The sequence below is a fragment of the Geotrypetes seraphini genome, chromosome 2, assembly GCF_902459505.1.
Source record: "Geotrypetes seraphini chromosome 2, aGeoSer1.1, whole genome shotgun sequence".
Lineage (NCBI taxonomy): Eukaryota > Metazoa > Chordata > Amphibia > Gymnophiona > Dermophiidae > Geotrypetes > Geotrypetes seraphini.
Genome location: NC_047085.1, coordinates 452,302,192 through 452,325,563, shown reverse-complemented (window position 1 = coordinate 452,325,563; position 23,372 = coordinate 452,302,192). Strand labels below are relative to the sequence as shown.

Sequence of the window (23,372 nt, the reverse complement as noted above, 5' to 3'; positions counted from 1 at the left end):
TGATGGGATAGATTTGGCATCTCTCCCACTGCCAGGGGTGGGTATCTGAAAGTTGTGTAAGCACGGTGGGAGAGAATGGGCATCTCTCTCCCTGCTAGGGGTGGATGTGTGGAGATTGTGCTTGTTGCTTTAGAATAAAATAGTATTGTAGCTGTATTGAATCTCCTGTTTCAATAGTATCCTACCTTTTGTTGTTTCAGCTTTAATCATCTTCATTCTCTTTTCATACAGCATCTATCTTCTTCTTCCATCCACTGTCCACCCTCTCTCTCTGCCCCTTCCTATCCACTGTCCACCCTCTCTCTTTGCTCCTTCCCATTCACTGTCTGCCCTTTCTCTCTTTAATATGGCATTTTCCCTTTTTCTATGCCCCTTCCATAAACTGTCTATCCTGTACCCCTTCTCTCATTTATACATCAAGGGCATTTGGATCGATCAATTGGAACTCAATGCTTTTAAGACACAATATTTCTTTAGATAAATTGTATCATTGTTATGTCATACGCGATATACACTTCAAATTGTATTATTGATATGGCCACTGGTGATGTCCAGCGGGAGCAGGTCTGGATTACTATTCATCAACAATAGAAGAGGGATGGAACAAAGGTAAGTCTTTTAGATAGGACCGATATCTTTGAAGTTAATTCATATCTTGATAAGTTGATCACTACTTACAATACATTACAATGTCTTATATACCGTAATGTTCTGCAAGTAATCTATGCGATTTACAATAAGATTTAGATCAAGTTCTTGAAGTTACATTGTTTGAAGGAAGAAGTGGTGATTAGAAAAGGGAGGTGAAGGATAAGAGAGTGGCTACAGTGAAAAAAGATATGTCTTAAGTTTCTTCCGGACGTCAAGGTAGGTGGTGGGTTGTCTTAAGTAGGTTGGCAATTTGTTCCAAATGAGAGGTTCTTGGTATTCAAAGGCAGCCTCAAACATCTTCTGATGTACTTCAGAGGTGATGGGAAGGATAGTTCTTGTTGGCTCCTGATCATTTGTCTCTCTGTGATCTGGTGTCTCTGTTTGTACCTGGTCCTTGATTTTCCCTGGCCTTTGCAATTGGAGGTATTCTCTCTGTCTAAAAAATCTTCTTCAGAATTAGAAAAGGAACCTCCATCTGATGGATCCAAGTGTTCAAAATCCACATGGGTAGTTTTTTTTAGGGTTCACCAACCAGGGGTCAGTGGACCCTTTAGTGTAATCGGTTTCATCCCTTCTGAACTTGATCTTACATTTTTGAAGGTTCAGTTTGAAGGATTCAATTTTCTTCTGAGTTTCTGCAAATTGTCTATCAAATTCTGAAGATTTGATGGTGCTTATTCCTCCTAATTCTCCTAATTTCGTATCTAATTCAAATTGAATGGACTCTGATTCTTCTGTAGCTTTCTCAATGATAAGCTCCATGAGATCTAGAGAGCATTTGTTTAAAATAGAAGCCCACTTAGTGAGAAAGTCTTTATCTTCCAAAAAGAGTGGATGGTTTCACAATGTATAGTCCCCTGGGAATATATTCTTCTTTGTAGTACTAAAGTAGTGACTCCATGCAAAGTGGCCCTAATCAGTTTGAATAGTTTGAATCTCAGATTGGAATGGAACCAATTCTACTGATTTTTCATTGACAGACCAGTTGATCCCACCTCACGCATCTAGGAAATGACATTGTGATATTTTTTTCTTTTCTGTCATTGAATGCTATCTCCATGTATGTGAGACAGCTTTTGACATCACTTGCAGGGTACCAGCAATGAGTACAGCTTTTGACATTACTTGCAGGTATGATAGAGACTTGTTTGGACCAATATGTAAATCAGTAAGTATATAAATGGTTTTTCAAGAAAGGGAATGGGGACTTGGCATTTCAAAGCTGACATTCAAAGCGGTGGGCACTGGAGGATTAAGTGACTTGCCCAGGGTCACAAGGCACAGCACTGGGATTTGATCTCACAACCTCTGGGTGCAGAAGCAGCAGCTCAACCAGCGCTTTTGGATTTATACAAAGTGTTCACACCTTGAGGCAGCTTTGAAAGTGAAATGCTGGCCATCGTTGATGTGATCAATATCTTGCACAGATTGGAATGGAACCTTATTTATGCTTGCTATTCACTTGAGAGACTGCATTTAGCTTTTACTCATATGAGGTGTTGTTATGCCAACCCAATATAACCTACTAATCAGTCTATGTAGGAAGTAGGTGGGTTCTTAGATTGTATGGTCATTTACACTGAGTTATACGGCTTTATATTTTGAGATATACACTTTTTTTTGTGACTTTTCATACCTTTCCATTACTTAATTATTGGAGGAATTTTTGTTCATTTTGATTTTTTTTTCTCCATTTACTCTTGTGTGAAAAATGCTGCTTAATTTGAATGGATGTCATGTAGTGTATTAATACTATTCTTCACATCTCTCTTTGACTCCTGTGCCATGATACCAAGCAGAATTCTAAAGTCAAATTCTTCTGTAATTTGGGTTTTATTTAGAACAGTGTTTCCTAGTAAGGATTTTATAAAAAGCTTTTCTTTGCTTTGTGTTTATGGTATAAATCTTTCCTAAATCAGTTATGACAAGTACAACTACTTTCACAGCTTCAGTTTCCATCCTTCACATACATTTAAAAAAAAGTCCATTATACACAGTCAATGTGATACCACCATATTTTTTTCTATTTCAAAGGAAAGAAATAAACTGAGTTCAAACAAAAAGGCCATCATGCCCAAATCATCTGCAAGAAAATCGCATTCAGTCAAAACACCTAGTAAAAATCTATTACAGTACAAGAAAAGGAGAACTATGGAGAGGAAAACACAATTGCCCCTTAATCTTTCAAAACCCAGGTTTAAACCAGCAGTTAGCTAACTTTTATGTGTGACTCAGAGCAGGTGTAAATGGTAACGAAGATATTTGTAACATAGTCTTGATGGAAGCGGATGTCCCTGAGTCTCCTCTGCAGTCCAGTGTAATAGGAGAGATGACAATGATGAGATTGCTACTCTTTCTGTACTGCTGACCCATAGCTCTGCCTATTGGCCTGTTCCAGTGCTCATGCTGAGGTGCTGTCGAAGAAGGGCCTACTGTCAACATTTTTGCCATGATGCCGAGCTCGCATGGAGTGGAAGTGTTCATGAGTGTATTGCACTACTTGTGCAGACAAGAATCTTATAAAAGCGGCTTTCCCCATCTGTTACAAAGTCTTGACTGGGTTTAATGGCAGGCCTCTCCAGAGACTACTATTTCTTCAGGACTATTTTCGGAGTTTGTTTTTCTGATTTACTTTAATTTTATTCTTTTTATCTTTTTTTTCTCTCTTTATTTTTTTATTTTATTCTTGGAATTTTGTTATATCTTTACTATTTTAATAATTGTTTACTCAGGTACTTTAGCTAGGAAATGAAGACAGGAAACTGACAGGGTTGACGGTCAGTCTAGAAGAGGTATGCAGGCAGATTGATAGGCTTAAAAATGATAAATCCTTGGGACCGGATGGCATCCATCTGAGGGTAATCAAGGAACTGAAAGGGGTTATAGCTAAACTGCTCCAACTAATAGCCAATCTGTCAATCAGGAAGGATTACGGAAGACTGGAAAGTGGCGAATGTTACACCGATCTTCAAGAAAGGTTCGAGAGGAGATCAAGAAACTACAGACCGGTGAGTCTCACCTCAGTACCGGAAAAGATGGTAGAGGTGCTGATAAAGGACCACTTTGTTGATCACCTTGACGAATACAGTCTGATGAGGACCAGCCAGCATGGCTTCAGCAAAGGAAGATCTTGTTTGACGAACTTGCTGCACTTCTTCGAGGGAGGAAACAGAAAGATAGACAAGGGTGACCCGGCTGACATTGTATATCTGGATTTTCAGAAGGCGTTCGACAAGGTCTCACATGAACGACTACTTCGAAAAATTGTGAGCCATGGAATTGAGAGTGAAATACTCACGTGGATTTAAAACTGGTTGGCGGATAGGAAACAGAGTGTGGGGGTAAATGGACAATACTCAGACTGGAAAAGCATCATGAGTGGAGTGCCGCAGGGTTTGGTGCTTGGACCCATGCAATTCAACATATTTATAAATGACCTGGAAATTGGTACAATGAGTAAGGTGATTAAATTTGCAGATGATACAAAGTTATTCAGAATAGTGAAGACACAGAAGGATTGCGAAGACCTGCTCGAGAAATGGGCCGCAACATGGCAAATGAGGTTTAACGTGGATAAGTTTAAGGTGATGCATGTCAGTAACAAAAATCTTATACACGAATACAGGATGTTTGGAGGAGTACTCGGAGAGATCCCCCCAGGAAAGACACTTGGGAGTACTGGTCGACAAGTCAATGAAGTCGTCCGCGCAATGGTGTTTTCCCTTATAATAGCCTTCTCTTCATTTTTGGCCGTCTTGAGGGAGCTCAAACTTCCTTCCTTACTTCAGGGCTACTCGTAAATTAGCAAAGATTGCAATAATGGACATTGTAACAGAATCATAACATTCCATTGGTAGTCTAAAAGGAAAATGGCAGGGGGCGGAGAACAGCAGGAGAGGGATGGTTGGAATGGATTGATGATCAGAAAGTGACAGGCTGTAGAATTTTATGGGCCAAATAGCTAGACTTTTAAGATGACAACCACCATAGTTTATCCTAAGTAGGATAATGTGAAGATTGTGTATAAAAAAAAGTGGCCGAAAGGCTGAACATCTTGTTCAGTAACCATGTTAGAAATGACAAGCATCTCATCTTCATAGCCCATCATCCCCAGATTTCTAATGTAATGAGATTTGAAAACTAAATGATATGCGTGTTAGGAAGCAGGTGAATAAACATTGACATGGAAGTAGACATTTAATATCTATTTTCTGTTGAAAGGATTGAAGTATGGCATGCACCATTAGAGGCAGAGAGTGAAGTGATATAGGAAGTTAGTTATTAAGCAGAACTGTCAATGTTGATTATTTTCTTGTAGGGTCAAAAGTTCTTGCTCATTTGGTACCCAGCTGGATGCAGACCTTAGGCAAGTTGTTAACATTTCCCCACATGCTGTTAAAATGGGCCTTCAACACCAATTCTCTTTTTCTACAGTTGGAGTCACCTGGGAGCCCTCGTGGGCCTGAGCTGCCTAGAGAGACTATGCTGGATGATAGAGAACGAAGAATTTCACATTCACTTTACTCAGCCATTGAGCATCTTGATGAATCAACCTCAAGGAATGCTGCACTAAGGATAATGGGTAAGTTGAATAGAGACGTCTAATATATTAAATTGTGCAGAAAACTAAACTGATTATTGTAGTGTGACCAGTTTATTTTTGGAGTCTTTTTTTAACATTCCATACCAAGCAATCTAGGTGATAGTAAAGGAGTAGAAATCAATAAATTGAATGGTAGCGTGAAAGCTCACATTACAGGTGGATCAAGGATTATAAACAAGATAGTTTCAGGATGATTTTTTAACATCTGAACTGTGTGTACTAGCTTATTTGGTAGTATCAGTGATGTTTTCTTCAGCACAACCTACAGTGTCATAGTTGGAACGTAGAGATTTCATAGAAAAGAAGCAGTAACCAGAAACAAACAAATAAAAAAAAAATTGCACAGTGAGTGAGCTAAAGCTCATTTATTCTTAATAGGACATTGGGGTGTTTTGCTTTAGTTGCTTGCCTTTCTATTTTTTTTTTTCAGAGCATTAGCTTCAAAATCTTGTAGGTAATTTTCTGCATCCTTTGTTTGGCTTCAGCACCATACTGTCTGCCTGGTCCCTGGTGGCCAATGAGGTTATTCAGTGCTTGCTCTGAAGCAATTCAGCTTTCTACAAACAGATCCAGTTAATAAAGACTTTTCTTCGCCAGAGGAGTAGTTAAATTTACTGAGCAGCTCATCACAGGATTAGGTAGTAAGGATTTTTAAATTTCAAATTTAGAAAGCTTGTTTAATTAAAATACTGCCTGACATTAAAAGACTCACTTTTGTTATTAATTTGCTCACCATCCCTTAAATCTACTATATATTCGGTGCGTATTGGAATAATATGTATTCATGGTCATCTTATGAAATTTACATTTAGTAAGTTATAAAATTTAGTTTTAACACCCTGTTCAGCTTATTCAGAATAGTTCTGATACTGAATCCTCAAAGCAATATTTTGATTTATAAGATGACTTATTAAAAGATATTGTGTACTAATGCCATTAATGAGCATTATTTGCCATGGGGCTCATTTTGTGCAGTGGGCTTTGTGGCAAATAACATGTGTTAAAAGCATTAGTGCAGAATAACTGTTAGCAAAGCACCCCCTTAGTGGTAAGAAGCAAGGTAGGTTGAAACCTTTAGGGCAGTGATCTTTGCTAATTTTTAAGCGAGAGCCATTTTGGGTCTAAAAGGGGTGAAAGAGAGCTGGCAAATATGTTCCTATTTTGGGCAATGACACCAATAACTCTTCTTGACATTCATGCTTACCAGAATACCTGGCCTTGATCACACACGGAGAACACAGATAAATGCTATGCAAATACAGGACCACAAACAAAGGGCTCCTTTTATCAAGCTGCGGTAGGTGGTTAACGCATGGAATACCGCGCGTTCAACCTCCTGCCGCGCTAGTCGCTAAAGCCTCCATTGACGAGGCGTTAGTTTTTTTGTGTGCCGTGGGGGTTAGCGCGTAATGAAATGTCCGACGCGCTAACCCCTTTAGCGCACCTTGATAAAAGGAGCCCAAAATGCCCTAATATACACAAACAAAACTCGAAAATGCTAGACTCTGCATGCAGTGCAATACCAGAGAAATAGAAGCAAAGGAACAATGCAAACTATAGACAACGGATGTAAATTCTCAAAACGGACCTAAAATCTTTTTTCCTACCTTTGTTTGGTGATTTTATTTTTCTAATCATCTTTTCCCAGTCTCTGGTTGCACACCCTTCTGTCTATGCTCTTAACTCTGTTTCCTGGGCCTTCTTATTCATTTGCTCTCCTTCACTTTCTGCCCTGCATCCATCTTTGAAATTAACTTTTATAGTTTATTTATATCCCGCTTTATACAAAGTGGGTCACGACAGAACATACACAATTATAACATCTTTATATACAGTACAAACTAAACACAATCAGAGCATGCCAGCGACCAGAGCTTAAAGTTACATAAGAACTCAGTTCCCATACTTCATCCTGCAAATAGAAACCTCTTCAATAATTTCTTAAAATTATACAGATTTCCCTGTTCACGTATATTTGTCGGAATCTCATTCCATGCTTGTGCTTCATCTCCACAACTTTCTTGAATTGTTCTGCTTTCTTCTTAAATCTACTTTTCTATTTCTTCACTACCCATCTATCCACATGCACCATCTCCTCCCTGTCTCTGCTCTTCCCCTCCCCTCTGTCCATAGTTTATTCTATAGTTTATTTATTTATATCCCACTTTTATCAAAGTGGTTACAGAAATACATACATATTAATCATTACAAACATCATAAATAGCAGACAATTACAAAATCTTCCCCATAAGCACATCATTCAAATTCAAGGATAAATATAAGCGTTTAACGCTCATATTTCATTTTACAAAATAGATATTGTTTCAAAGGTTTTTTTTAAAGTTGTCAAATCCCCCTGTTGTCTAATGTATAGCGGGATACCAAGTATCAGGGCCAATACAAGAAATTGTACCTATTCTAGTCATATGCAATCTCATTTGCTTTAGAGAAAGGACATTCAAATCCCCTTCATCGACTGAGCTTAGGATCTGGGATGGCATATAAAAAGAAATGCAGTCAATCAGATATTTCAGTGCCATCTGACATACGCACAGATATGTCAATAATAACAATTTAAACTGAATCCTGTATTCTATCTTTAACCAGTACAGTTTAACGTAAAATGCAGAAACATGATTGTATTTAGCAATTCCAATGATTGAATTTTGAGTCACTTGTAAAGTGTGAATCGTGGTCACTGAGACCCCCAGTAATACAAGGCTGCAATGATCCTAACTAGACAAGACAACTGTTTGGAGAACATATTTAAAATTGGCTCCAGATAAATATGATCTGAGATTACTCAGTAATCTCAATTTAAAATAATTATTCTTTACCATTGCACTAATGTGAAACTGAAAGGATAGGCATGAATCTTAAATCACACCTAAGGATTGTACTTCAGGAGAAAAATAGATAGTTGTACCAAAAACTTGAACCGAGTCTGGAATATTTGTTATTACATTCCTTGACAGAAACATCACCTTTGTCTTTGAAATACTTAACATTAACTTATTGCTATCCATCCACTTTATCTCAAAAATCACCAAATCTATTTTCCCAATAAGACTGTATCAACGATTCCCCAACTGGGAAAAACAGTTGCATATCATCCACATACAGTATAGCCTATAAGAAATGCCCAAGTTCTGTAACAACTTACACAATGGAATCATATATAAATTGAACAAAGAAGCAGAAAAGGCTGACCCCTGAGGTACTCCGGTTTTCACCATTCTTTGACCAGACAGCTGCCCATTCACAATCACTTCTTGTTTTCTACACTGCGAAAATGAACTGAACAATTTGTAAACAACTCCTCAAAATCCACAATCATGAAGTCTATGAAGTAAGACCTCATAATTCAGAGTATCAAAGGCAAAGATACATCAAGAAATACTGCAAGATATTCTTTGCCACTATCAAGTCCACATCGTAATTCATCCAAAAATAACACCAAAATTGTCTCCATAATATGATCTTTTCGGAAGGCATATTGATGGATATCAAGAATTTCATTTCCTTTCATACACTTTTCCAATTGTAAGTACACTATCTTCTCCATAACTTTAGATAGAGCTGGCAAAGCTGTCACCGGATGGAAATTTGAAATTGTTCCACCCTTACTTTCCTATTTTTGATCATTGGTCGAATGGTAGCAATTTTCAATCTATCAGGGACCGTTCCTTCTTGCAAAATAAGATTCATAATGTGTGTAATGGTAGGACAAATCTCCCTATCCAAATCCTGCAATACTGTTGGCCTACATGCATGAATCGGCTTACTCACTAATTCTTCTACCACCATGTCAAAACAGCTCTCAAGTCCCACCTACAACTAAGTGTGGTATCTCATCATTAGACACCTTTTGGTATAGCATTCACAATCAAATCTATTGTAGATTTGAAAAACAAGAAAGGAACTATGGGATGTTCTACTGACTTATTGGTGCCTAAACCTTTTACCACAAACAGTTCACAAGGTCTATTCATCACCTCTTTCAGTTTTTTCTGATAATAGCGACTATGAGATATATGTACCTCTGCCTTATACTCATGTATACCATCTCATCCCTCTTTATTCTACCCTATTCTCAAATTTTCTTAAACATCATTTTTCCCTTTCCTACCCCTCCCATCTTTGTGCAGCATCTTTTCTCTCCCCCCCCAGTAGTCTGACATCTTTCTCCTCTCCTTCCTACAGTCTGGTTTCTCTCTACCCCTCATCTCCTTCTCTCCTCCTTCTTTGTGGTCTGTCACCTCTCTGTCCTCCTCTCCCCTACATTAGTCTGAAATCTCTCTCTCCATCCCTTCCCTGGACTCACTTTCACTCTCCTTCCCTCCCCCCTCCAGTAGTCCAACATATCTCTCCTTCCCTTTCCCCTTCCTATGGTCTGGTATCTTTTTCCTCTCCTCTCTTTATTTCTCCCCTTCTCCCTTCCATGGTTTGGCATCTCTCTTTCTCCTTCCTCTAGTAGTCTGACATCTCTCCTTTCCTTTCCCCCTTCTTATAGTCTGGCATCTCTCTCATCTCCTTTCCTTCCTACCTTAGTCTGGAATCTCTTTTATATGATTCTGGCAGCTCTGGCCCACGTTGGTGCATGTTGCATTTCACACTTTCATTGGTTAATCATATTCATTATCTCATATATTAAGCTATGGGTTGGTTAACATAAATTGAGTGATTCTGTGTCAAGCCTCTTTCCATAAGCTTCTCCCTCACTTCCCCGTAAATGTCCCGTTAATATACCAAGTTCCTCTTTTGAGCACCTGGGCCTAACGGTTTTTCAGCTCTGTGGTTAGCCTTCTTGTATACTTATGTCCGTGGTTCTTCTTTCCTCTGGTGAAAGTTATCATGTTGCTTATCTTTCCTCTAGTGAGAGTTATCTTGTTGCTTATGCTTTTCATCAGAATTATTTTTCTTTATAACTACACTTGTTGTTTCTAGGAAAAAGCAGAAGTGTCTTTCACAGTTCACGGCTGCTCTCAGAGTTGACAATTTTCTAGTCAGAGAGCCTATTTGCTTTCTCAGCAACCTTTTTAGGTCTTAGCTGTACTGGCCTTGCTTTGGCCTGCTACTGCTGTGACAGGGAAATTCTCGGGGGTCTTCACCTGAGCTTACAGGACTTTCCCCTCCCCCTTCTCACTTCCCTTCCATGGCCTGGAATCTTTCTCTCTTTCCCTCCACCCTCCAGTAGTCTGGCATCTCTCTTCTTCCCTTTCCCTTCTCCTCCTACATCCCTTTCCCTCTTCTTGTGGTCTGGTATCTCTGTCCTCCCCTTCCCTTTCCCTTCCCTCCCACAGATGTCTGGCACCTCTTTCTTTCTTTCCTATCACCGCGGTCCAGCATCTATTTAGTAACCCTCCCCCCACAATCCCCAATCCCTCTGATTTGTTGCTTGCTCCCCCTTCTCCTTCCCGGCAGCCGCTCTTTCACTCTTTGGCTGCCGTCAGCATGAATGAAGTAAACATGCTGCCTTTGGCGACCTGGAAGCTTTCCCTATGCTATTATGGGGACAGGAAGCAGTAGCAGACGGAAAGCTTCTTGGCCACCAAAGGCAGTATGTTTACTTCATTCGCTCTGCCAGCGGCCTGAAAAGTGAAAAGAGCAGCTGCCAGGAAGGAGAGACATTGGATCCTGTGGGGGAAGTTGGGGAATGGAACCTCAGACTGCAGCAGACCGCCATTGGCTTGCAGGCCTTGCAATGAAGACCTCTGCTTTAGGGGGTAATTCTCTATAGATTGCCTAAATTAAGAACCAGGATGATGCACACTAAAGCCCTGATTCTATAAAGTCCACCTAAAGTTAGGCACTCATAACTGCACTGATTCTATAAAACTTATGGGTCCATTACAGAATCATGCTTAGCCATGCTTAGGTGATGCTTAGTATCCTAACATTCAGGGATGCTCAGTTTATGCTAGGGTTTTTTTTCCGCCTAAAGTCAGGCACCAATATTGGAGCCTAATAGCACCTGATTTACAAAGAGGCGCCAAACTCAAAAACACACCCATGATCCACCCACCGTCCATGCCCATTTTAAGTGTAGGTGCTTTGGGCTAGGTGCCTACTTTTTATAGAATTGATATTTTCACGATAGGCGCCTAACTTTCAATTAAGTTCAATTAAAGCCAGTTATGAGATGTTGCTTACCAATGTCAACACTTATTAAGCCAATTTCTCAATTAAAGCAGGTACCAATAGAATCTGGGTATAAGTGTGAATGCTAGAACATAGAACTGCCATTATAGCATAGTAATGTCTAACTTTAGGAGTCAACATTTATGCTAGCCCAATGATGGCCATAAATGCTTATGCCTAAATGTAGGACACACAAATGCTTGATAAGCTCCTGACCCACATATGGTTCTTTCAGGTCCATCCCCCCTTGAAGTTTGTCCTAGAATTTGAGCATGCAAATTACAGAATGGATACTGACCAATGGCAGTTGTGTGTAACTATCAATTTGTGCCAATTAGCAGAAGTTAATACCAATAATAGTCAAAATTGTTAAGGTCAATTAGCTAATTAATTTTTTAAGTTATGCATGCAACTTTCTAGGATTAGAGGGTTGTTGCTTTGAAAATAATTTTACTTAATGGGCCAAGATAGTGCTTGTGAGAAAACTCAGCAGCAAGTTAAGCTATTTCTCTTGATTCTGATCCTAGCTGCATCTCTTCCCCTTATAATGGGGTAAAGGAAGTGGAAACATGGACATTTCTCTATGTGCCTAATTATCCTCTACACAGCTAGCCTAGGAGACCCTTGAGGATTGTAGAGTTCACTTGAGATTGAAGCCCACTGTGGCTTTGGGTTGCTCTGGGCATTCTGCTACAGAGGCCACTGAAGAGGTGTTTTTTTAGCTCTGATGAAAGAGTGTCCTGTGACCTGGAAATATTTCCACGCTGGTGAAGGGAATGGTGTGTTCTTTAGACTGAAGAGTCATAGACATGTTGTTATGATGGTCTCTGCTGGCAGTTTTCTCCCCTACGGAGCAAGATATTATAGAACAATGAAAAAGTACTGCTCTGTGTAATTCTGAACTAAGGAAATTGCCGCCATTGTAAGTTGGGGGATATGCTAGATGAGCTGAGGTGAGTATTGAGTCCCTTTGAGATGTGTTCCAAGCTCCACTGAATTTTCAGCTTTGAAACATTTTACTCTTTTTCTATGTTGAGTGGTCAAGAACTGGCAGTGGGCCAACATGAATCTAGGTTGGATTAAGTAGAGCTATAGTTGGCCAATATCAAGAACTTTAATATGGCCCAAATAAAGAGATTTGCTGCAATTCAAGTTAGAATACTTGGAAAATCAAACTAGGAAAAATAATCTGAGGATGTTGAATTTTCGTAAATCACCCTTGATGCCTCCAGTGGATATAGTTCAAAGATATACATAGGAGATATTGGAACAACCATTGGACAATGTACATCTGATTTCTGGGTTTCATTATTTACCTATTGCTAATGGGGATAAATTGGGCTATCCATAAACCAAGAAGTAGCCCAGTTAGAATCCATAAATGAGTTTTTCTCACATTGTTTAGAGGTGTTTACAGGAAGAACAAACCTGTTTGGGCTGGAGCTTTGCCGTAGTAATGCCCTTCAGTTGTACTATTTTTTAGAAAAAGATTATTTCTTATTGACCACACGGGAAGATAACCAAAGTTCACCTCAATAAAGTTATATATGTATATATGTATGTAATGATATGAAAAAGGTCCTCAGTATTCACAACTCAAATTGAATTTTCTATTATAAGTTGAGAGCTTATAATAACCCAACAAGGTGCATGAAGCGTGATACATCCCTGGACCTTATTTCATGTGACAAGTGTGTAAAAAAACCATTAAAACATAAAAAAGTGTAATCTTTACACTGTGGTTAATCACAAAATTATTCTTTCAAAAATTTATCAAACAGAAGGTCCAAACTCCTAATGTTGCTCCCTATAATCAGGGACCAATAGTTTAAAGTATATGGAAAAAGAGCAGTATGTGCATTGGTTATATTTCCGTGTGGTCTATAAGAAAGAATCTTTTTCTAAAAATAGTTTTTGCCATTCTTTCTATCTGGTTTCTACATTTGAGAAAGCGTCAGTTGTACTAGGCATGAATCTTTTCTTGGTTTTTGTATACATATATGTCCTAATTTGTTGTTAATTACCAAGGCATGATGCCAAAAGATCTTGCTCTACTTATAATTTGAAACTTTTTTAAATTGTTGTTTTGTTAATTATGGGGGAAGAATTTCCTTTAACTAGAGACAGCCCTTGGTTTTCTTAAGGCTGGGAAGGAAACAAAAGCCTTGATGTGCACGGATCTGGTGGTTAGCATGTAAACCAACTGCCATGGATTCCTCAACTTTCTTTTCTTTTTTTTTTTCTTGGCCCTAGATATATGGAGCTCTAAAATTTACATTAAGTGTTCCGTGATAATTGTTTTTCTTCTTTTACGGTATATAAATATCTAATTCAAAATTTTCTTCAGTGTACTGCTTTAAATATTCATTAATTTGAGCCCACTATCAAAATGATATAAGCAGGAAGATAATCCAGTGCCTGTGCTGTAATTGTTTCCACTCTGTGGTAAATGCAGAGCAGATGCCGGCCGCATCCCCTGCATTGATTGTACAGCCTTTCCACTTGCCACACATTAATTTTACTGTTAATGCGCTGTAAGTGCAAAACATTATCGAATTGTAATAGAAGATCCCTTTATTTGGGCAGTGCTGCTCAATACTGGCTCTGACTGTCCCAGCAAAATCCAGACCGTGCCGGGGCAGTCCAGAGACCCAGTCAAGGTGGACCTGAAAGTTTTATAGGAACCAGCGATTTTTAGTGCCTGTGCCTGCATAGCTAACCAGGCAAATATGGGAACTTAAATAGCAGTTCTAATTTTTGCCTGCTTAGCTATGCAGGCACTGACGCTGAATATTGGCTGCATCTGCACAACTTCCTGGCTCCACAGATGACCCAGGTGTTCAGTGGTGGTTCCTGGATATGATTAGGCTGGATCTAATCTAGTTGTTGGCGGTCAGTGTTTAGAAAAAACCTCAGCACCATCAGCTGAATATTGACTTTAAAAAAAATTGTTATATTTGAAGCATGTGTAATCTGGAAAACATGGCCATGCTATATAATGCTAAATTACAATTATTCCTGGTTTAGATTCTGGATACCTGGCAGCATTTTATTTATTTATGCTTTTTATAAAGTACTAAAGGTAGTGTGCTCTAAATGAATCTTCCATTTAAATGTGTCCATGTTTTAGCTGGATAGACATAATAAGAGTTTCCCCCTGTGTTTTAATTTGTATAAAACAAGGACAGGCAGAAACACCTGCACTGACGTGTAAACAGGGCAATAAGTCAGTTTCATGCGGATTTGCAAGCAACTTTTCACTGGGATAAATAAAAATACTTGGCACATTTCTTGTGGACATATTTATGACTCAGATTTTGCATTCTGCTTTCAGGATGTCTGTCAAAGCACATATGCATAATTTTTATGTCTTTTATCCAGGGCTGTGGAGTTGGTAGACAAATCTTTCAACTCCGACTCCTCAGTTTCTGGTACCCACAGCTTCGACTCCAGTACCCAAAATTGTCTCCGACTCCACAGCCCTGGTTTTATCATCTGACGCAAAGTGAAACGTATGATGTAGAATTTGGGCTTTTTGTTGAACTCAGTATTCTTTGTGAAACAACCTCTCTTTTTATTTTATTTATTTATTTATACAATTTCAAATTATTTTCCAAGCATAACATCTTGTACAGAAAGTATGATCAAGAAATAATATAAATTTAAATTAACTTTCAATCCTGAAAGATAAATCAAACATGTTAAAACATAGAAAAAGCATATAGCTATTTTAAACTTGATCCACTTGAGTCCACAAACTTGGATCCAAGACTTTAGAAAGAGTAATTTTAAATAACATAATCATATAAGAAAAGAAAGTATAACTGCTGCTGACAAAGAGCTAACTATTTACTAGGGTGCAGATGTTCCTTCATTCTCTAGGAATTTTAGGGAGATAAAACTAGTTAGATGAGACAGGTCTACAAAAACATATTTTAAGGAACGATATCGAATTGACAGTTACCCTATTATTACTTGAGTAAATGTAACATCTGAGCATGCTAGGAAGGTAAAATTCCTTGATGCAGCAGGTTCAACAACCAACAAGAGGCAAAGCCCTTAGTGCAGCTCGTGATTTGGTCTAAGAAGTAATGATGCTGGGTCCACTTGATAACAGTGATCATAATGTAATCAGATTAGATATAATTTCTGAAGTAGGTACACCACAGGAAATCCAATACAAAAACATTTAACTTTAAAATAGGAGACTATGATAACATGAGGAGACTGGTAAAAAAATAGATTTAGAATAGAGAGTGACACGGTGGCTGTTACCCGCGGGTAGCCTGCTGAAACGGTGAGGGGAGAAAAATGCTATCTGTCGGTACAGTTAAGGAAGAGAACGTGCGGTCACCAATCGCGCGCAGCCACCTCCCTCCTTCCTACCTACCCGAATCTATCTATCTCCCTCCCTTCCCCTTACCTTCGCGGCGTGTTTTGAGTAACTTCTTCACAAAGCTGCCGTAACCTGAAAGCAGTAGCGTGCGCGTGTGGGTGGAAGCTTCTCTGATGCAACTTCCGGTTGCGTCAGAAGAGAAGCTTCTGCTCACACACACGCTACTGCTTGCAGGCTCTGACGGCTTTGAAGAAGTTACTCAAAACGCACCGCGAAGGTAAAGGGGGAGATAGATAGATAGATAGATTTGGGTAGGTAGGAAGGAGGGAGGGGGGCCGAACGAGGGGCGGTGAGGTGGCGAGAGGGAAAGGTGGTGGAGGAAAGGAGCAGATGCTGAAGGGGGGTAGAGAGGAACAGATGCTGAAAGGAAATGGGGAACAGATATCGGGGAGAAGACGCTGAAGGGAAATGGGGAAGACAGTGAGGGAAAGACAGAGTGGGGAGAAGACACTGAAAGGACATGGGGAAGACAGAGTGGGGAGAAGACGCTGAAAGGAAATGGGGAATACAGAGTGGAGAGAAGACACTGAAAGGACGTGGGGAGAATATGCTGAAAGGAAATGGGGAAGAGAGAGTGGGGAGAAAACGCTGGAAGGGAAGAAGACAGATGCCAGACTATGGGGGAGTGGAGGGAAGAAGATGGGTGCCAGACCAATTTGGGGGGGGTGTGAAGGGAGAGGCACAGTAACAGAGCAAATGTAAGATGCAGAGAGAAGACAGCCAGTGGATGCAAGGAATTGAATGAAGATGAGGGAAGCAGAAACCAGACAACAAAGGTAGAAAAAAAAATTTCTATTTATTTCTTTTCTTTTTTTTGCTTTAGGATAAAGTAGTATATTAGTTGTGTTGATAAAAATTTATAAACAAAGCCCTGCCAGCTGAACATCTCTTTCTCTAGTTAAGCAGCCAGAACGTTGATTTATAAGGAAGGAATAAGCTAAATATTACAGTACTGAGGCTTGTATGGATGCTGCGGGGATAGTAGTCATGGGGATGGGGCGGGGACAATGGTCGCAGAGACAGGGCGGTGACAGGGACGGTGGTCGCGGCGACGAGGTGGTGACAGGGACAAATATTTTCCCCGTGTCATTCTCTAATTTAGAAGAGTAGCTGCAAAGGTCAAAAATTTACATCAGGCATGGATTTTATTCAAATATATTCCATGTTTTAAAAAAAAGGAGGCAGGAAGACCAAATAGCAGCCAGTTTGGATAACAAGTAAGGTGAAGGAAGCTATTAGAGCTAAAAGAAAACCCTTTGGAAAGTGGAAGAAGGATTCAACTGAAAATAATAAGAAACAGCATAAGGAATGGCAAGCTAGATGCAAGGCACTGATAAGGAAGGCAAAGAGAGACCTTAAAAAGAAGATAGCTTTGAAGGCAAAAACACATAGTAAAAACTTGATTAGGTATATTGAAAGCAAGAAATCAGCAAAAGAATCAGTTGGACTGCTAGAAAACCGAGGAGTAAAAGGGAAGGTGAGGCCATAGCGGAGAGATTAAATTAACTCTTTCCTTTGGTCTTTACCATGGAAAATGTGGGAGCGATACCGGTGCCAGAAATTGTATTATGCTGATGAGTCAGAGAAATTGAAACAAATTGCTCTGGACCAGATGATATACATCTCAAGTTATTGATAGAGTTGAAAAATGGTCTTGCGGAGCTATTGTTAGTAATTTGTAAATTATCTTTAAACTACAGCAGACCAGAAGACTTGAGGGTGTATAATATAATGGCAATTTTTAAAAAGGGTTCCAGAGCTGATTTAGGAAATTATAGACTGGTATGTCTGACATCAGTGCCAGACAAAATGGTAGATATTATTATAAAGAACAAAATTACAGAGCATATACATAGGCATGGATTGATGAGGCAAAACCAAAATAAATTTGGTCATGGGAAATCTTGACTCACTAGTCTACTACATTTCTTTGTATATCTGGATTTTCAAAAGGCATTTGACAAAGTACCTCATGAAAGATTTCTGAAGAAATTAGGAAGTCATTGTATAGGAGGTAATGTCCTATTATGGATTAAGAACTGATTAAAAGATAGAAAAAAGAGAGTAGGGTTAAATGTTCAATATTCTAAATGGGAAAGGCTAAAGAGTGGGGGTATATGCTAGGAACACTGCTTTTTAACATATTTGTCAATAATCTAGAGATGGGAATAACTAGTGAGATAATTAAATTTGTAGCTGATATAAAGTTGTTAAATTGCAAGAGGACTGTGAAAAGTTGCAACTTGCAAGAGGATCTTGCAAGTCTGGGAGACTGGGCATCAAAATGGCAGATGACATTTAATGTGAGCAAGTGCAAAGTGATACATTTGGAAAAGAGGAACCAAAACTATATGATTCAGAGTTCCACGTTAGGAGGCACCGCCCAAGAAAAAGGATATAGGTATCATTGTTGAGGGACATTAGAGGCAGATCTAGATATTGTTGCTATCACAGAGACATGGTTCAGTGAATCACATGGATGGGATGCAAACATACCGGGATATAATCTTTTTAGGAAGGACAGAGATGGTCATAAAGGTGGAGGAGTAGCTCTCTATGTAAAGATCAATATCCAAGCGACCGAAATGCAAGGGACCTGGGGAGAGGAAGAAGCGATATGGATTGCTCTGAAAAGAGAAGATGGAACTTCTATCTACGTGGGTGTAGTCTACAGACCTCCGACTCAATCGCAGCAAATTGATAAGGATCTGATTGTGGATATCCAAAAGTTTGGAAGGAAAGAGGAGGTTCTGCTGTTGGGAGATTTCAACCTGCTGGATGCGGACTGGAATGTTCCATCTGCGGAATCGGAAAGAAGTAGGGAGATTGTGGATGCCTTTCAAGAGGCTCTGCTCAGACAAATGGTGACGGAACCCACAAGGGAAAAAGCGATATTGGATCTGGTCCTCACAAATGGAGAGAGTATCTCTAATGTTCGAGTGGGTGCTCACCTGGGTAGTAGCGATCATCAAACGGTTTGGTTTGATATAACGGCTAAAGTGGAGAGCGGCCGCACGATACTTAAAGTCCTAGATTTCAAACGTACGGACTTTAATGCAATGGGAAAGTACCTGAAGAAAGAGCTGTTAGGATTGGAGGACATAAGAGAAGTGGAAAGACAGTGGTCTAAGCTGAAAGGAGCGATAAAAATGGCTACGGACCTTTATGTGAAGAAAATCAATAAAAACAAGAGAAAAAGGAAGCCGATATGGTTCTCCAACCTAGTGGCTGAGAAAATCAAGGCGAAAGAGTTGGCGTTCATGAAATATAAAAAAACCCAAGAAGAGGAGAGCAGAAAGGACTACAGGGTGAAACTGAAAGAAGCCAAGAGAGAGATACGTTTGGTGAAGGCACAGGCGGAAGAACAAATGGCTAAAAATGTAAAACAGGGAGATAAAAATTTTTTCAGATATATTAGTGAAAGGAGGAAGATAAAAAATGGAATTGCTAGGCTGAAAGATGCTGGGAACAAATATGTGGAGAGTGATGAGGAGAAAGCAAATGTGCTAAACAAATACTTCTGTTCTGTGTTCACAGAAGAAAATCCTGGAGAAGGACCGAGATTGTCTGGCAAAGTTACACGAGAAAATGGAGTAGATTCTGCGCCGTTCACGGAGGAGGGTGTTTATGAGCAACTTGAAAAACTGAAGGTGGACAAAGCGATGGGACCAGACGGGATCCATCCCAGGATACTAAGGGAGCTCAGAGAGGTTCTGGCGAGTCCTATTAAAGACTTGTTCAACAAATCTCTGGAGACGAGAGTGATTCCTGGGGATTGGAGGAGAGCGGATGTGGTCCCTATTCATAAAAGTGGTCACAGGGATGAAGCAGGAAACTACAGGCCGGTGAGCCTCACTTCAGTTGTTGGAAAAATAATGGAAGTGTTGCTGAAAGAAAGGATAGTGTATTTCCTTGAATCTAATGGGTTACAGGATCCGAGGCAACATGGCTTTACAAAAGGTAAATCGTGCCAAACGAACCTGATTGAATTTTTTGATTGGGTGACTAGAGAGCTGGATCGAGGACATATGCTAGATGTAATTTACTTGGATTTCAGCAAAGCCTTTGATACAGTTCCTCATAAGAGGCTGTTGAACAAACTTGAAGGGCTGAAGTTAGGACCCAAAGTGATGAACTGGGTCAGAAACTGGCTGTCGGACAGACGCCAGAGGGTGGTGGTTAATGGAAGTCGCTCGAAGGAAGGAAAGGTGACTAGTGGAGTCCCTCAGGGTTCGGTGCTGGGGCCAATCCTGTTCAATATGTATGTAAGTGACATTGCTGAAGGGTTAGAAGGAAAAGTGTGCCTTTTTGCAGATGATACCAAGATTTGTAACAGAGTAGACACCGAAGAGGGAGTGGAAAATATGAAAAAGGATCTGCAAAAGTTAGAGGAATGGTCTAATGCCTGGCAACTAAAATTCAATGCAAAGAAATGCAGAGTAATGCATTTGGGGATTAATAATAGGAAGGAACCGTATATGCTGGGAGGAGAGAAGCTGATATGCACGGACGGGGAGAGGGACCTTGGGGTGATAGTGTCTGAAGATCTAAAGGCGAAAAAACAGTGTGACAAGGCAGTGGCTGCTGCCAGAAGGATTCTGGGCTGTATAAAGAGAGGCGTAGTCAGTAGAAGGAAGAAGGTGTTGATGCCCCTGTACAGGTCATTGGTGAGGCCCCACTTGGAGTATTGTGTTCAGTTTTGGAGACCGTATCTGGCGAAAGACGTAAGAAGACTTGAGGCGGTCCAGAGGAGGGCAACGAAAATGATAGGAGGCTTGCGCCAGAAGACGTATGAGGAGAGACTGGAAGCCCTGAATATGTATACCCTAGAGGAAAGGAGAGACAGGGGAGATATGATTCAGACGTTCAAATAATTAAAGAGTATTAACGTAGAACAAAATCTTTTCCAGAGAAAGGAAAATGGTAAAACCAGAGGACATAATTTGAGGTTGAGGGGTGGTAGATTCAGGGGCAATGTTAGGAAATTCTACTTTACGGAGAGGGTGGTGGATGCCTGGAATGCGCTCCCGAGAGAGGTGGTGGAGAGTAAAACTGTGACTGAGTTCAAAGAAGCGTGGGATGAACACAGAAGATTTAGAATCAGAAAATAATATTAAAGATTGAACTAGGCCAGTTACTGGGCAGACTTGTACGGTCTGTGTCTGTGCATGGCCGTTTGGAGGAGGATGGGCAGGGGAGGACTTCAATGGCTGGGAGGGTGTGGATGGGTTGGAGTAAGTCTTAACAGAGATTTCGGCAGTTGGAACCCAAGCACAGTACCGGGTAAAGCTTTGGATTCTCGCCCAGAAATAGCTAAGAAGAAAAAAAAATAATAATAATAATTTAAATTGAATCAGGTTGGGCAGACTGGATGGACCATTCGGGTCTTTATCTGCCGTCATCTACTATGAAACCCTCAGCTGTGTGCATGGCAGCAGCTAAGAAAGCAAATAGAATGTTAGGAATTATCAGGAAAGGAATGGGAAGCAAATAAGAGAATGTTATAATGCCCCTGTATCGCTCCATGGTGTGACCACACCTCAAATACAGTATGCAGTTCTGGTCACCACATCTCAAGAAAGATATAGCAGAATTAGAAAAGGTACAGAGAAGGGAGACAAAAATAATAAAATGGCTGGGATGACTTTCCTATTAGTAAAGGATTAAATGGCTAGAGCTCTTCATCCTGGAGAAGAAATGGCTCAGGGGAGATATGATAAGAGGTCTGTAAAATACTGAGTGGAGTGGAACAGTTAGATGTCAATTGCTTTTTTACTATTTCCAAAAATACTAGGACTAGGGGGCATGTGATGAAGCTATTAAGTTGTAGATTTTTAAAACAAACTGGACAAAATATTTCTTCACTGAACGTGTAATTAACTCTGGAATTTCTTGCCAGAGAATGTGGTGAAAGCAGGTAGCTTTCTTAAAAGAAAAGTCTATAAGCCATTATTAAGAGGGTTTTGGGGAAATCCACTGCTTATTCTTAGAATAAGCATCATAAAATCTGTTTTACTCTTTGGGATCTTGTCATATATTTGTGACCTGGATTGGCCACTATTGGTAACAAGATGATGAGCTTGATGGACCTTTGGTCTGTCCTAGTTTGGTACTTCTTATGTTTTTGTGTGTATGTGTTTCTTCCATTAAAGACATGGGAGAAGAACCAAACTTTCACCTGCTTTCTGAAGCAGAAGTAGTCTTGTGTTAAGCAAGGCCTTTCAGGAAGTGCATTCCAGTGAATGGGGGGCAACTCCAAAGAAGGCTTGCTGATTGTTTTCACATCATATCCTTTGGAGAGGGTGTGGTTAAGGATACTGCATGGTAGAGAATGACACGGGGACAAAGTTTTCCCCGTCCCCGCGAGAACTCATTTTCCCATCCCCATGAGTCCTTTCCCTATCCTTGATCCCTTCCTGCAAGCTCTGTCCTCATCTGCACAAGCCTCAAACACTTTAAAATCGTAAGTGTTCGAGGCTTGTGTGGTTAAAGCAGAGCTTACAGGAATGGGACAGGGACAGGGACAAAACTCACGGGGATGGTGAAATTGAGTTCCTGCGGGGAAGGGTAAAAAATTGTCCCTGTGTCATTCTTTACTCCATGGGAAGACCTATTGAAGTAATTTGACCCATTTCCTTTAAGGGTACGGAAGATGAGTCAAAGAATTTTACATTTAGCCCTATATTGAACTGGTAGCCAGTGAAGTTGTTACAGAATTCTGAATCAATTGAAGCTGATGCAAAACCCCTTAGTAGTCAGACCAGTGGGACCCTGAACCAAATATCTAGTTGAGGTCATCGTGATGTGGAATATTATTGTGATATGATTTGCCTTCTCAGTGTATAGAGAGAAGCAACACAGTGGTCACAAATGATAGAAGCAGTTCCTGAAGGTTATTTGGATTAGAGAGGGTGGGGAATTAATATAGTTGTTGAGTTTAGTTGTACCCCAAGATTTCAGACTTGGAAATTAAGGGAAGTTAATGTCTCCCAAAAGAGATTTTGCTGTCAGATATGTTCCCACTTGTGAATGACTTGGGGACAAATTTATCCCTGTCCCCACGGGACCTCGATATCCCCATCCCGTCTATTCTATTCCTGCAAGCTCTGCCTTAACCGCACAAGCCTCAAACAACTATGATTTTAAAGTGTTCAAGGCTTTTGAAGATGAGGACAGTGATTGCAGGAATGGGGCAGGGACAGGAACAGGAAATTGAGATCCTGTGGGGATGGGGACAGATTTGTTAAGCACAAGAAATTAGGATGCTTAGCTATTTTCAAAAAAAAAAAAAAAAAATTTGTATTGAATGTTTACCAGCTAGCACATGGTTGTTAGCAGAATACTTTCTGGAGACATTGCCAAGTGCATAAACAATACATTTTATTTATTTATTTAGAATTTTATCCCGTCCTCCCAGTAGCTCAGAACGGTTTGCAAGTAAACATTCACAGTGGAGTGAATTGGACATACAAGATTATACAGTAGATTTAAATAGTTGGACATACGAGACTGTGCAGCAGTTTAGATATAGGGACTATACAGCAAATTAAGAACAGAAGTTAAATATAAATAGTTTAGTTT

The 23,372-nt window shown here is 39.9% G+C and overlaps 1 protein-coding gene across 4 annotated transcripts in view; it reads left to right on the top strand.

The window, feature by feature from the left end:
* The window catches only part of PARD3 (par-3 family cell polarity regulator), a 1,241,096-nt gene that overhangs the window by 703,863 nt on the left and 513,861 nt on the right, over positions 1-23,372 (top strand). For all 4 annotated transcript variants that reach the window (XM_033931514.1, XM_033931513.1, XM_033931516.1 and 1 more), the window contains exon 15: positions 5,086-5,233. In XM_033931514.1, the coding sequence (XP_033787405.1) occupies positions 5,086-5,233 (148 nt within the window). The remainder of the gene's footprint in view (positions 1-5,085; positions 5,234-23,372) is intronic.